Raw genomic sequence first — 14183 nt, 5'->3', positions numbered from 1 at the left:
CAGTTTGAACAGTCTGAGATCAAAAGATTTGTTAACATAGACTGTGTGTATTTAAGAGGTGGACGTAGTCATCATGGCGGCACCCATTGCTCTGTGGAATGCACTTTTGAAGGGTAGAGTTCGAGGATTTTGCCGTCGCCATTTTAGTTTATAGCAGTCGGCGTGTTTTGTTTTTTTGCAACCAATGAACAAAAGTTACCATTTCTGGAACATTTTGGGGAAATTTGGGCAATGTGGGAGTTTGAGTGCTATGAAGCTTCACATCTAACTCGCAGCCGTAACGTGAAGAAGATTATCTCCCATAATGTTGAACTTTTTTTTTTAAGAGATCAAACGTAAAACAAGAACTACAATTATACATTTATTTGACAAACTTGTGACGAAAAGGTTCAGACTGAGGTGACTGAAATCTGAATTTCATGTGGTTATGCAAAATAAACTGAACCTTATACAATCCATCAAAATGTGAAACATGCTGCTGTCCGCATAAGTTAAGAAATAACAAAAGTTTGCCAGTTGCAAAATGTGCTTTTGTAAAGCCGGATTGTGTTTCTATCAACGCGGTAAGATTAGGGCAGATGTTAACGATACATAAATAATCCCAGTTAACATCCCCACTGGGGGAGAAGTCCCATCATGCACCTGTGTCCCCCCAGATCTACACTTCCTTCACCTTCTACACCTTTGAGTTTACATTGAACTTGACCTCTCCGAGTCAACGTTTAAGAAGTGCGAGCTACATAATGGTCAACGGCATGACCACGCTCGCCGCCTGTAGTCCGAACTTGACCTTTTAGCGGTTTCCTCAATTACAACTCTTAGCCGTTTATGTTACAGCCTTTAATATTTAACACCCTGAACATATCTGTACCGGCTGTAACAGGACCCTGAAATTGAAAGTGTGTTTGGGGCGGGGAACGTGTGTGTGTGCGTGTGTGTGTGTGTGTGTGTAGGCGCTGCCAGTCTGTGTGTCACATCAGATACCCTTACTGACAGAATAAGAGGGCGCATGGGAGTGGGTGCAGGTGTGTGCGCGCATTGTGTGTGGCAACCTGAGGCTGCCTCTCACACTCTATCTCTATATAGCATCAGTTACCAGAAGGTAGAACAATTAGTCGCAGAGGAGGTTGGCCAAGCAATTAGACTGGGAGGAAGTACAATGTGCACAATGCGACTCTGCAGCAAAGTCGATCATTTATTTCATTCATTTCTTCCCTAAAGCGGTAGAAAAGAAACTAAATTTGATTTTTTTTTTTAAGTAAAAAGGACAAGCCTGTGTGCATGAACACTTTGAGGGAGAAGTTAACTACAACTCCCAAGGTGCAATTTGGCAACACACAACCACACCATTCACTGAGCTGGAAATTATGCCCCCGAGAAACACAGATTTAGCTATTTGCAGATCAAATCAGTCCGCTTTGGATTTCTGGATCCATTTTGTGTGAAATCAGCCAAAGTTTTGTTTACAACTTCAATCCAATGCATTTAGATTTTCTTCTTGATCGCAACGGCAGCCAGGACACATGTAATGCAGCAATGAAAGCCGTCTTGAAACAATAAAAACGGGTGGTGACTACATAAACTGTGATGATTGTTCCATCAACTTACATGAGTCTTGAATTTTTATGTTGAAGAAATTATGGATTTTCTTTAAAGACTGTGGCCTGCGACTCCTCCCACTTTGTAACTCCATGTGCCAGCAAAGATGCTCGAGAACAAAAGATGACGCATTACAAGTTGCACACATGTATGGTAAAGATATACACTTCCTGTGCGGTACGGCCTAATGTATTCATGTTTTCTTTTGCGAACATTATCTATTCACACAGCCACATTTAGTATTACGAAAAATAGTTAGCTCGGGCATTTTTCATGACTTCAAATTTGGACAAGTTTTGTTAACACTGGACTAGTGCCAGATCTCGTGAGAGAGTTGCTACAGACACACGTCTCGAACAAAGTACATTGCAATTTTACTGAAGGTGTGGCTGGTGATGGTCCAACATTTATCTTGGTGACTATGAGTCATTCTCTGTGCCCACTTTCACTTTTCCTTTTGGGAAATCTTTCAGACTTGGAACCTAAAAGGGGCGGGGCCTTTTGCTTGCGAGTTGATTTTGCTCCTTTGTGCGTTTCTGCCGCCATCTGTCAACCAGTGGAATTGAATCAATAGCAGAAATGTTGATTATTGTCTTACTCGTGTACTTTGGTGCATACATTCACTTTTTCGTACATGTGCTTGTAGAGCATATTATACGAACAAAACAAATTACATAATAACAAAACAAAAGCACCCGGGGGTCAAAAACTCCAGAGTGTGCTCTTAATTCAGGGATATCAGGGACATTAATAGGTTTTTTTTAATTTCCATTTGCAATTCTCTGAAACAGACATTAAGTCAACCTTTGAGTGCAGAGATTATTTTGTCAAACAGTAGTAGCACATTTTAAGCAAATATTGGACAGAATAAAAGCCAGTGTTGACAACTGAGGACGTACTTACTAATGTATTACTCTCTGCTGGGAGTCTAGCAGCAGTGTTCTGATTCATTTAAAAAATGTATATTTATTTAAAGAAACACCTGAGGAATGCATTTTATAATAGTCCAAATTGTTTTTCCTAATCTTTTTGCCGATGAATTACCTGATTCTCTGCTCAAATATTCAGCCTTTGTTATTTTCGCTGATGCTGCACTTGAACCAGACACCGAAGTTTGTGCATCACGCAAACTGCCATCATCTCCTCATTGTGTAACTTTAATTTACGTTGGTACGTCAGGTCTTAAGCTCAATGCAGCGCAGCCTTGAGACGCCACAGGTTCTCAGCTAAACCTCAACAGAAGGCAGTGTAATTAATGCACATTAGAGGGCCCAATAATCTCTGCTTGTCTTTGTATGGCAGTAATTCCTTGAGCGGGACACCCAATCAGCCAACCGGTCTGTTGCCCATGACTGTGCGGTGTATTAAGCGACTGTACACAATAAGCTGAGTTGTGGAGTTACTGCTACCCAGTCGACCATTTGGAGGAGCGCATTATCCCAGCAGAGCTAAGCTTCCTCTGAGCTGAGGATTGCACAACTGAGTCAGAGTGTTGCTGTTGCTCCTCTCACCTGCTGCTGACGGCGAAACAGCATGACTGACTGACCGGCGGGGAACTCAGCTGGCGTCGCTCAGAGTTAAGGCGCGATGGCTCTCCGCAGATCCCCCTCCTCTACCTGCGCAGGTGAGTGCCGCGGTAACCTATAGGGAACCCAGCAGTCCTCTCCTTTGTGTGGCCTGTCCTGCCTGTCCTTCCTGTATCCTCACCCAACAAAAAGGACACACTAGACAGGACCACCGTAGAGTAACCCGCCTATTGTCCCTTCCCATTTAGCCCCAGTGTGTGTGTGTTTGTGTGTGTGTGTGTTTGCGTGTGTGTGTGTGTGTGTGTGTGTGTGTCAGCAGGCCGCGTGGGGCAGCCGTCAACAGGCAGGCCGGGTGTACAGTTGCATGTGAGGCTGCTGTAGTTTTAATTTGATTATTCATTCGGACCCCTCTGTGCTGATGTCGTCCCTCTCGCTGTTCTCAGCGTGGATTCATTTTGTTGCCACTTTTCCACACAACAAATCAATTTTTTCGCGGATGACATTATCTTAGACATGTGCTTCCTCTCAGTAAACCTCAGACAGACAGTAATCCGGGTCAGTCTGCATGGCTGACTTCTGCTGCTGCTTTGCTGTTTGTGAGGGAAAGGCAGGCTGACTTCAAATGGCCTTTTTTAGTTTAGAGATACAGCAGGGTAGTGCTCACATTCTCAGACACCCCGAGAGGCCAAAAGAAGCACCACTCGCTCTTTAGAAAGTGCCCCGAGCCGAGGAGGTGACTCCAGAAGAAGTGACTTTGTGCGCGCGTCGACATTTCACTGTGGGCTCCAGGGGGAAACATTTTGACACGGCGCAGGCGGGCCATATTGACTGCAGCATGGGGAATGATTTGGCAGCTCTCGGACGTCAGGATTTACTATCGAGCCTCATGGAGGTTTTATGTTCCAGAGTCATTATAATACCGTATCCTTGATGGCCGATTGATAGCCAATAATGACTTCCCAGCTGTTGCGCACACTGCCTTGCTTTGGCATCCAAACCCGGCTACGTAGTTTGTTTACTCGAAATAGCGCTTGTGGAAAGTTCCATCAGTGCTGCATGGAAAGTTAAAGACCCCCTCCAGACCTGTTGGAGCACATAAAATTAATCAGCTTAGAAAAACTATTTTACAATCTGATGGGTTTTTTTTTACAAATTAAAGAAAGAATGAACGTGTCTGACAAAGAAGGAGAGGACATTTCAAGAAGTTTTATGTGCAGATGTTTCTATTACAGGAGTGCTGGACATAATGAAAATGTTCAGTTTATGTGCACTTGAGGCTTCAGGTTCGCACATCAAACTTGTACATCTTGCATATTAAACTGTTGGTTTCAGTTGTCATGTTTACGGTCAGTGTTGCTCACCCAAATCTAGGATGTGTGTCAGAAATGCGTGTAATGCATTACTATTGTCTCATGAAACTTTCACAAAGCAGATTTCTTCAGGGCTTACTTCTTCCCCATCTTTGTTGGTGCATTGCTGTGTTTCTTGGCGCGTTTACATCAATGGAGCAGTGACAAATGACATTGTGTATCGCCCCATGTGAGCATCCACGTGCATGAGACTAACCAAACGAGGACCCACTTGTAGAAAGAAAACCCAGCTCCATAGCTCAGATAGAGGCCAAAAAACTCCACAGGGAGCCTCCAGGGTGAATGTGAAATCAGCCACCTGCTGAAGAACTCAGCACATACACGAGTCTGCACAGTGAAGCACATGTTTTAATGCAAGGGGGGCTTTTATAATCAAGGCACAATTTGTTGAGTGAATTTCAGCATTTTTAGCATTTCTTTGCTAAGTGTCGCAGATCTTGTGCGTCGCTCAAAATGCTGAAAATCTTCAGATTTACTTTTGCTAAAGTACTTTAGTTTCATCGAGATGGTGATAACAGGAAGCCAAACAAGACGGAGTTTATAGCCCAAATTAGGACAATGTGTCTCTCCTTGTGGGAGGAGCTAACAGAACAACATGAATGTGACAAAATGACCAACCGGTGAGCAACATTGATCAACCTTTTCACATGTCCCCACACTAAATGAAGCATGGCGACAGCTCAGATAGACTGTCCAAAGATGCAAGGAGCAATATGTTTATAGCAAGAGAATGAAATATATAAATTAAGATATGTCCCCCTGACAACCTATTTGTGCAATCTCCTCTCTTTGGATGAATGACCACTTCAAAAGGGATTTGGTTAATCTGCTTTATTTTGAAATTCAGAAACATTCAACAGAACCTAATTTTGATAATCTGTGGTGCCCTGCTTTATATTTATACAGGAGGGATTTTGTCATTCATTTCCCCTCCTACCAGATTTACACTGGCGACCTTCCAGTTACAGGCCTCGCTCACCTCCAGGCTGCTGTCTGTGAGCTGTAAGGAGCAGAAGCACAACTGTTGCCATGGAATATCTCTCCTTATAGGTCGAAAGGGCTTCAATCTAGAGATTATGAAAATGGCTCAAACACAACGTTTTACCCATTGTTGAGAGAGAGAGAGAGAGAGAGAGAGAGAGAGAGAGAGAGAGAGAGAGAGAGAGAGAGAGAGAGAGAGAGAGAGAGAGAGAGAGAGAGAGAGAGAGAGAGAGAGAGAGAGAGAGAGAGAGAGAGAGAGAGAAAAAGAGAGAATGAAACAGAGAGAGCTGTCCGTGGTGCTGAAATGAGAGCGCAGCACGTGGCCTGGTGCGTTACTATGGCTACAGATGTCCCTAAAATAACCATACACACACATAGTAACCTTATTACACAAAAGAGAAAGCAATGGCAATCTGTTGCGGTTTCTGACAACACAGCAGTCAGATTGATGAAGATGGAGAAGTGTCTGTTTTGTCAGCGCTGCTCTTCAACTCCCTGAGAGAGAAAAGTCTGTCCTCGACACCAACATTGACTTTCTCCTGAGCAACAAGTCGTCCGCCATCTCGTCCCAGCATTGTGCACGAAATAAGACTTTTACACCATTTCCATTATTTTCTATCTTGTGCGTTTTCTTTCCTTGTATTATATTGTGTCCTTTTGTGCTTTGAGGCTGCTTGTTGAGAGGTTGGCTCCATGTGGGCTTGTCCTTTTGTAAAGTGCTTCGAGGCAGGGTTTGTGATTGACTGACGCACACGTCAATTTGCACAGTGTGAAACAAAGCTGCACCGGGCCACTTTGCATATTTGCGGCTCCAGATAACAATGAGCGGTAAAAAAAACCTCGGTCCTCAAAACCCAGGAGTCGTGAGGCCGTGTCATAACCATGAGGTCCTATGTTTGATAAGGAAACTCCCACAACAAAACCCTTCATTACACACGTCAAGGCGCTTCTGAGCAAGGCACCTCTCAAGAGCGTGTTGAAAGCAACAGTTTGACATCTCGGGGAATACGCTTTGTATTTCTCACTTCATTGCCGAGAGAAAAAGGATCATTGCCATTCAATATAGGGCAACAGCTTGCAGTCAGGTAGCTTAGCTTAGCATAAAGATTGGAAACAGCTAGCCTGGCTCTTTCCAAAGGTAAAAAGTAAATTAATCTGCTTCCAACATCTCTATAGCTCACTCATTAATAATATTAATAATTTATATGTATATTAGTCGTTAAATACAACACAAACACAAAAACAACCTAAATATTACAAAATATTTACAAAAGCTAAAGTATAAATGACAAGTTGTGGTTTAACAGGGGGCCACTTTAGATGTGCTGGTGGGCAGGTGTTCTTACCTTTGGACAGAGCTGTTTCCGTCTTTTCCCAGTCTTTGTGCTAAGCTAAGCTAACTGTCTGTCTTATGGACACATTTGTGAGAGGTACCAATCTTCTGATCTAACGCTTGGCAAGAAAGCACAAGTGTTTTCCCTGAGAATGTCAAGCTATTGCTGGAGAAGAGTGGGCCAGTGGAGCAGAGACGTTTGCTTTCACCTCTGGGGCTCCGGGGCCACTTCACACTTTAAGATCCAGCTCCTCTCAGGAACCCTTTCTTTCCTTTGCAACCAAATTAACAGTCATACTGCTGACTCAATCATTTCATGGTGAAGCGACCTTGTCTCTTATAAATGGTCATTTTATGACCAGTGCATACATGTGAAGTCAGCTTTGAACGTTTCAGTGCGGCTGGTTGTCTTTGCTTGGATAAACGGTCGAAAGCTGCACAGGACAAGATGTGAAAATACACCTGAATCAATACAGTTGAATCATCCAAGAAGCTCCAGATTCTCCCTGTTTCACTTCTGTGTGTGGTCCCTGGGAAACATTTAGTGAACTGTCTATAGATGTATCTCCTCCCCGCCTGCATGTCCAGGATGTTTACTGACATCACAAGGCAAGACCTTTCAGGATAATTAGTTTGAACTTTCAGGATTGTTATACTCAGCATGGCGTTTCACGGTGAAATCTTAAATGAACAAATGTGCGATTAGGGGCCTGCACCCTTCGTTTGAATCATTTGTCTTTCCAAAATAAATGTCTTCCAGAATCATGGACCAACGGCGCAAGCATTTTTCGAGTGGCCACAGTGCTCAGCGAGTCGTCCTCCATCCACAGCGATGCCTTCTACTACCTGACCAAGGACATGTCCGGGCTAGGGATGGAGCCCATGTCCTACAGCATCCTGGAGCCCGTCCCTCTGAAGGAGGAGCCCGATGAGGAGGAATCGCAGAGTTTGTTGCAGGTGATTAAAAGGACCAGAGAAATTATGCGTTTTGGCCAAACAAAACAAATTGCATTAAAGTGCATGTTTTTCTCTTTTCAATTAAAGCCTGCTCACAAACACTGGGAGCAACTTGTAAAAATAAGTTAATTATGTAATATTTCCTGCATGGGTAATGCATTGCATTGCATTGCATCATGTTATGACTTAGCATAAAATAGAAGAAACATCTCATTAAAATGACTTTTAATGTGTTATTAGAATGGAGGGGAGCTGTTCTCCGAGATGTGTTTTTCATGATGCTTATTCTTGTAGACCTTCAAAATAAAAGTTGCAACTGAGATTTTTGGGCGAAAAATTCAACGTGCCTTTGAACAGAAAGTGTGAACACGTGAGTCCAAGTTTGAAGATGAAGGCTGATATTAGAAATAGGTTAGTGGTGCCTTGCGAAGATTTCCTTCAAAAAGCTCATTCTGTGGAAGACAAAAATCTATAGTCTGATTCTCCAATACACAATTACGCTCCCATTCAATTAACACGTAATTGCATTTCCCACAGAAACTTCATGTTCTAGTTTTAAACCGATTCAACACAAAACTGAACACTTAATTAGGTTTCGTAAAAATAATCATGTGTCGGCTTAATATTACTACGGAATTCAAACAAAACAAACCCCAAAATGCAACAAAAGTACTTTTTTTATGATTAGGAAACCAATATTTGGTTATATTAGGGCTGGAGTACATGGTTAAACGTAATTCACAAGCTTCGTTGCACGGAAACGTTTTGGTTGCTTCTGTGATTGTGGTGGAGATGACATCTCTCCATCAAGCCCGCTTCTCTCCACACTGCAAAAGACAACTACCTTAATCTGTAATTTTTCAAAATAAGAGCCTATATTGTATTTAATCACAAAATGCGTAAAAATGCTACCGTCGAAGACAAAGTAGTTCAACATTGTATTTCAATCTTTTTATTTTATTTTATTATGTGACCTCTATCAGAAACAGACATTACTAACAAAGCTGAAACCGCACCGACATGTCATTAATTCACACCAGTTTAACAGAAATGTGGTCTTCCTTTAATTCCGAAAACGTCATGTTTGAGGCTCAGCATCAAGACCAAATGTGCGTGTTTAAGGCGGACACTTTTTACAGCGTGGGATGCTCCGTCCCAAAAGCGCCGGCGGTGCGCAGCCAGCCTCCAGATCACTCAGTGGAATAGATGGGTATCACCGGCATGCGATCAGTCCAGACGCGCAGCCTCTTAGATCGGACACGTCTTTCTTCAACAACAACAATGAACTCGCGCGCAGGTGAGCCGTCGCTCCCTTTGGACCGCGGACTAACTGGAGTGACCCCGGGTGTCACTCGTGGATGATGGGGATGAAGGGTGGAGATGATGATGAATAGGGCAGTTTTTTTCCGCGAGAACCGTCAACTTTCACTCCCTCTCTTCTTCTGCTTCTACTTCTCTGTGTGTCTTTAAAGCGCAACAGCATGCAGATCTCTCCGAGTGAAGACAAGCTCCCCGTAAGTACAACCGTATCCATCCGCCGCCTCTCATTAGTGCTTTGTTTAATTAGCTTTTATCTGTCACCATTCAGTGCTCGCGACCCACTTTTATCATCTCCTATTTTACATTTGGCCACATCGTTGCAAACTCCGCGGTGCTGTTCACTGTAAACTCACTCCAAGCTGCTGTTCAGAAAGTGAGTCTGTGATTACCCCAAATATACGGCAACGTGCATATGCACCACGCGACCACGACGAAATAGTTTTGCTGTGTCAGCAAACAAGTGAAGCTCCGTAAAAGATTTACAACCTCCAGGTAACATGCAGTTAATTACGACACAGCGACATGGCGCGCGCTAGGAGTAAAACCAATTTGGGGATACTGCCCTGACGTTTCTCATTATGAAGAAGCGCCTGCAGACAGAAACATTTTGGGGAAAGTTCAAGCAACTAATAGTTAGCAGACATTGTGTTTGCCAGCACAGTTTACGTGCGTTGGTTTCGGTCAAAAACTTCTCGTTGATACTATTTTACTTGACAGCGGACTGCTGTCTTTCCACCCGCCATTCAACGTCCCAGTACATTTAGTTCATTTTATTACAGGTACTACTTTATTAAAAACAATGTTTTGGCATACTAATCTAACAGTTAATCTGTGTGAACAGATTATTGTTGGAGGAACATGTAAATGCAACGCCTGTGCTGATTAGACCTCAGTTGGGCGGAGCTATTCTGGGGATTATGTGAGGTCATTAAACTGTGTCTAAAATCAATCAAGGTTAATTATTAAAATGGAAAACATGCAGTCAATACAAATCAAATAGATTTTAAAGTGTTTCAAGATACAAAGTACGTAGATTATTACCCCTAATTTTTTAAGCGTTTACCTAAAAAGGCCGTTGCTAACAAGTGGCTAAATGAGACTACAAAACGTCATCAGGCGGATCAGTCGCCTTCACAGGCTCATGTTCGTAATCGCGCTCAGCGACTTTGTTGTAGTTCCTTTATAGCCCAATGTTAGCTCTTTTTTTTACTTCTCGGGATTGCATTAATGCCTCAAAAGTTGTTGAACTGTTTTTTTGTTGTGAAGATTATCTTGCTGAAATGTGTAAGTATCATAAACCTTCGGGTTTTGGTGGAGGGAACCAGTGTGATGCTAACTCCTGGGGCTGGTCTACAAAAGTATGACGTCTCTGCATTACTCTTTATTATGGATGCACCGATCTCAGTCGTAACCTTACTATGGGTCATTATTTTATGTATTATCAACATCAGACTTGACTAAATTATTGTAATGCAGAATGTAAAATATCTACACAGAGAGAAATCTACTGAATTGTTATCTATTAAATAATGATCCAGCTATTTTAATCAATATAGAAAGGATACATAGACATGGTTTTAGGCACAACCCATGTAAAATATTGCTAAATTATTTAACCCCAAAGCATACAAGGAAGAAATCAATCAGGCACAGTCTGTGCACCTTAGAAGAGGCCCAATCAGTCTAAATACATGCAATTACCTGTGTGGGAAGACCATGGGTGCCAGAGGACTTTTAAATATTTTAGCTAATGTGGCATTGGAAGCGACAAAGCACGTGGCCATATTTCTATGACTCGTTTTGCTGTCCTGTCCACAACTCATAAGTCTCATAGAGTTGTTTTTAGCCACAGAAAGCATCTGTTTTCTAAACTCTAAAAAGCCACCGTACACTACCTGCTCAGCATAGAGACGTAGTTATAAACTAGCTGGTGAACATAGTGTAGCATTCAGCCAACAAAGAGACAGATTTCTACCTTGCTTTCTTTGGAAAGTTGGATGAGACCCAAAACAGAGCTAAAAGGAGGTCAATCTAGGCCATGCGCTTGGCAGGTGGCCAGAAACACGACTCTAAACGAATGCTAATGTTAATAACTCCTCTCTTGTATACACACGCAACTGCTCGCTAATAAGTTCACCACATTAATTTAAAAGGTGATGGCATGTCAATGCGGTGTTTGCAACTTGTCCCGGCTGCCCCCAGGGGGCCGGTCCTTGCATGGTGAAAGAAAGATATTTTTCACACGTGTGTAAAAAATTATTTGGAAGCATAGCTAAAGCCACCTCCGCTAGCATTATATTTAGCAAGACGGCAAAGCTACGGCACAGTGACAGTGACAAAATAGGTGAAACACTAAGCTAGTCCGCTCTACTCCATGTGAAACTTGAGCTTGGCCATGTGCCCAACTATTTTTCTATCCAATTATGTAATTGATGTTGCGTTATTCATTGTCTTAGCATGCAATATACATTTAGCTGTAACTACACTGAGTAAAATGTAACTTAGCATATAGCTACAACAAGCGGCCCTGCTGATAAGTAAGAAACCTGCTCTTGGAAAGTATAAAAAACCCTCTCATCATACCCAGAGCCTATAGAGCGTTCCCTCCTGTGTCCGCCGTGTTTAGTCTCCCTCTCTACGTTCCCTCTGTCTAAATAAAGAATAAAACTGCCAGAGGTGAGCTCACTGCCCACTCTGCTGCTGAAGGTTCTCACTTCAGTGTTTTTGAGAACCTGCCAAAAGCCACTTCTGTTTGCGTGTGCTGACAGTGCAGTAGATGTTTAAGTTCATTCAAACGGTTCTTACATAACGCTGCTGCAGCGTAAAGGTCCTGTGCATGCTGTCTTTAAACAATGTGTATTAGCGAGATGAATCGTGAGGCCATTGATTAATGCGAACAGAAGTCTTCCTCTGCCTAACAGCACACCTTTCTCTCGATGTTCCTCTTGACTCCCATCAGGTCGTGGGCCCTCCTTCAAGCCCTCAGGACAGTGGAGAGGGCCTTTACTTCCATGACGGCAGGCGGAAAGTTGACTACGTCCTGGTCTTCCACCAGCGGCGGCACGGCTCCATCCGATCTCGTGCCAGCACCTCAATCTCACACGACAGGCTATCCATCGTTTCCAACGGCAACTTTCCCCCTTCGGTGGGCTCGGATGCGGCGGCCAGCGTACCGGCAGGGGAGGCTGCGCGAGTCGGCGAGGTGTTCATGGAGCTCGGCGACGCGGGCGGGAACGAGCTAACGGAGCCCGCTGACCACGAGATGCGTCTCATCAGGCAGGAATTTGAGGCTAACCTGCTGGAGGCCGGCCTGGAGATAGAGAGAGACAGAGAGGTGAGTGTGTCTGTCTGGCCACGGCAACGTCCATGTCCTCCCCTTCCTCTCTTCTCCAAGGTACTGAACTGACATTGAAGATGATGTACTATATTATAACGTGATGAATAAGGGCTTTAACCTGTTTGTGCATGGGTTATTGCTGGGTGGCTTGTTCGGCATTTAAACCACAGCACCCCTGGTTGACCCCGTTAACGGTTAATGATCGGCTAACGAGGGTCGATCCGTCGGTTGAAAACAATCTAAATTAGCATCACTCATTAAAAGTCTCGTGGAAAACTCTTGACCAGCAACCCTGGTCTGAAACCAGTTGTTATCTGGAAGGCAGGTACATTTAAATGTATGAATGTAAAAGTCCAGTGTACAAGGTTGAAGGTCATATTTACTAGTATGCTGTTTTTCGAAGTTCAGGCAGCCTCAACTTGTATGAGAATAAGATTTGCATGAAGGATATTAATACAATATGCAATAAGAATAAGCAGTATAAACAAACACCATAACATTAACTAACATTCAACATTAAAACCTGCTTCAAACAACCGGTTAACATTAACATATTGTCACCTTAGTTCATGTGGGTCAACAAGTCAAGACACAATTATTCATTCATATGAAGTGCTGTTTCTCACTCAGTTTTGATCCCCACCAACTCCTGAGGAAATGATCGGTCTCCTTAGCTTAGCTGCTAAATGCTCCTCTGTGCTCACTTTCTTGCTGAAAAAAGCTGTGTGTTGCAGATAGAAACAACGCTATTCAAAAACAGCCTTAAAACCAAAGTAAAGAGCCGAAAGAAGCTAAAACTCTCCAGAGAGCTGAGGGGAATGAAAGAGTCGGGTGATAATTCCCTGGATTCGCCAATCTTTGAGACAATTTTTGATATTTCTTATTTATTTTTTGTCCTATTGTAATTTCAAAAAACATTCATTGGTGCAACTTGAAGTAAACTATAGAGCGTGAGTAGATAGTGGTAAAACATTTACAAAACCACGAGCTCCTTTGCCGGTCTGTCAGTGGATAAAGATGCTAAACTGTTAGCAATAAGCATTGTCTTTCAATCAAAGTAGTTAATCTTTTTGATCACAATACCTGGAGAAGTAATAAGGAGTAGAGTTTCAGACATTAACCAGCAGCCTGTAGTTTGATACGCAAGGGTTTAGAGGAATATTCAAGATAAACACTGACACAGGATCTGATGTAACTCCGTCTTGAGCTATTTAAGGTGAGCGCCTACATGGGAACCTGGCTCAGATGGTACAGTAGAGGAAAGAGGTGGGTGAGACTCACTCGATGTGTTGTTAAGGATATAAGGTGGTTATTACGCCCGCAAGAGCGTAGTGTCATGAGGAGGTGTCTATTTAACTTTGAAATACATCTTTTAGGTTTCATGCACCGTCGTTTTCTGCCTTCCTTTGACGCTTTGCTGCTGGTGGACGAAATAACCGCAACACCACCAGAAAAGTGTGTGTCATAACCTCCAACATACTGTCTATCAATACAATCTCATGCACAGGTAGGCCCACTCCGTTAAAGCTTGTGAATAAAGTAGTTCCTATTAACCCTTAATCTGAAAACAGATCATATAAATCATTTGCATATGATCAAATCTTAATATCTGGGTCAATTTGTTCACAAATTACACTCAAGATTCACTTTGCTAAGTTAGTTTTGCAGGCATAAAGGGCATAAACACGCAGAATGAAATGCATTGTTTTGCCATGTATTTAATGACTTAGCGAGAGGATTTTCTCACTAATACTATAAAA

The 14183-nt window shown here is 42.9% G+C and overlaps 1 protein-coding gene across 2 annotated transcripts in view; it reads left to right on the top strand.

Annotated features, from left to right (window-relative positions):
- The first annotated feature begins 8977 nt into the window (after positions 1–8977).
- ano2b (anoctamin 2b) overlaps positions 8978–14183 on the top strand; it is a 57605-nt gene continuing 52399 nt past the window's right edge. Inside the window, exons 1-3 of one of the 2 annotated variants that reach the window (XM_068586377.1) lie at positions 9037–9063; positions 9239–9280; positions 12046–12420. In XM_068586377.1, coding sequence (XP_068442478.1) covers positions 9248–9280; positions 12046–12420 — 408 coding nt within the window. In that variant the 5' untranslated portion in view covers positions 9037–9063; positions 9239–9247. Of the gene's footprint in view, positions 9281–12045; positions 12421–14183 lie in introns of both variants that reach the window. The other variant, XM_068586378.1, reaches the window with a different exon arrangement.

This window comes from Clinocottus analis, unplaced genomic scaffold, assembly GCF_023055335.1.
Source record: "Clinocottus analis isolate CAN_PGR_092001 unplaced genomic scaffold, fCliAna1.0.p SCAF_20, whole genome shotgun sequence".
Classification (NCBI taxonomy): domain Eukaryota; kingdom Metazoa; phylum Chordata; class Actinopteri; order Perciformes; family Cottidae; genus Clinocottus; species Clinocottus analis.
This window is presented reverse-complemented; position numbering and strand designations above follow the sequence as displayed.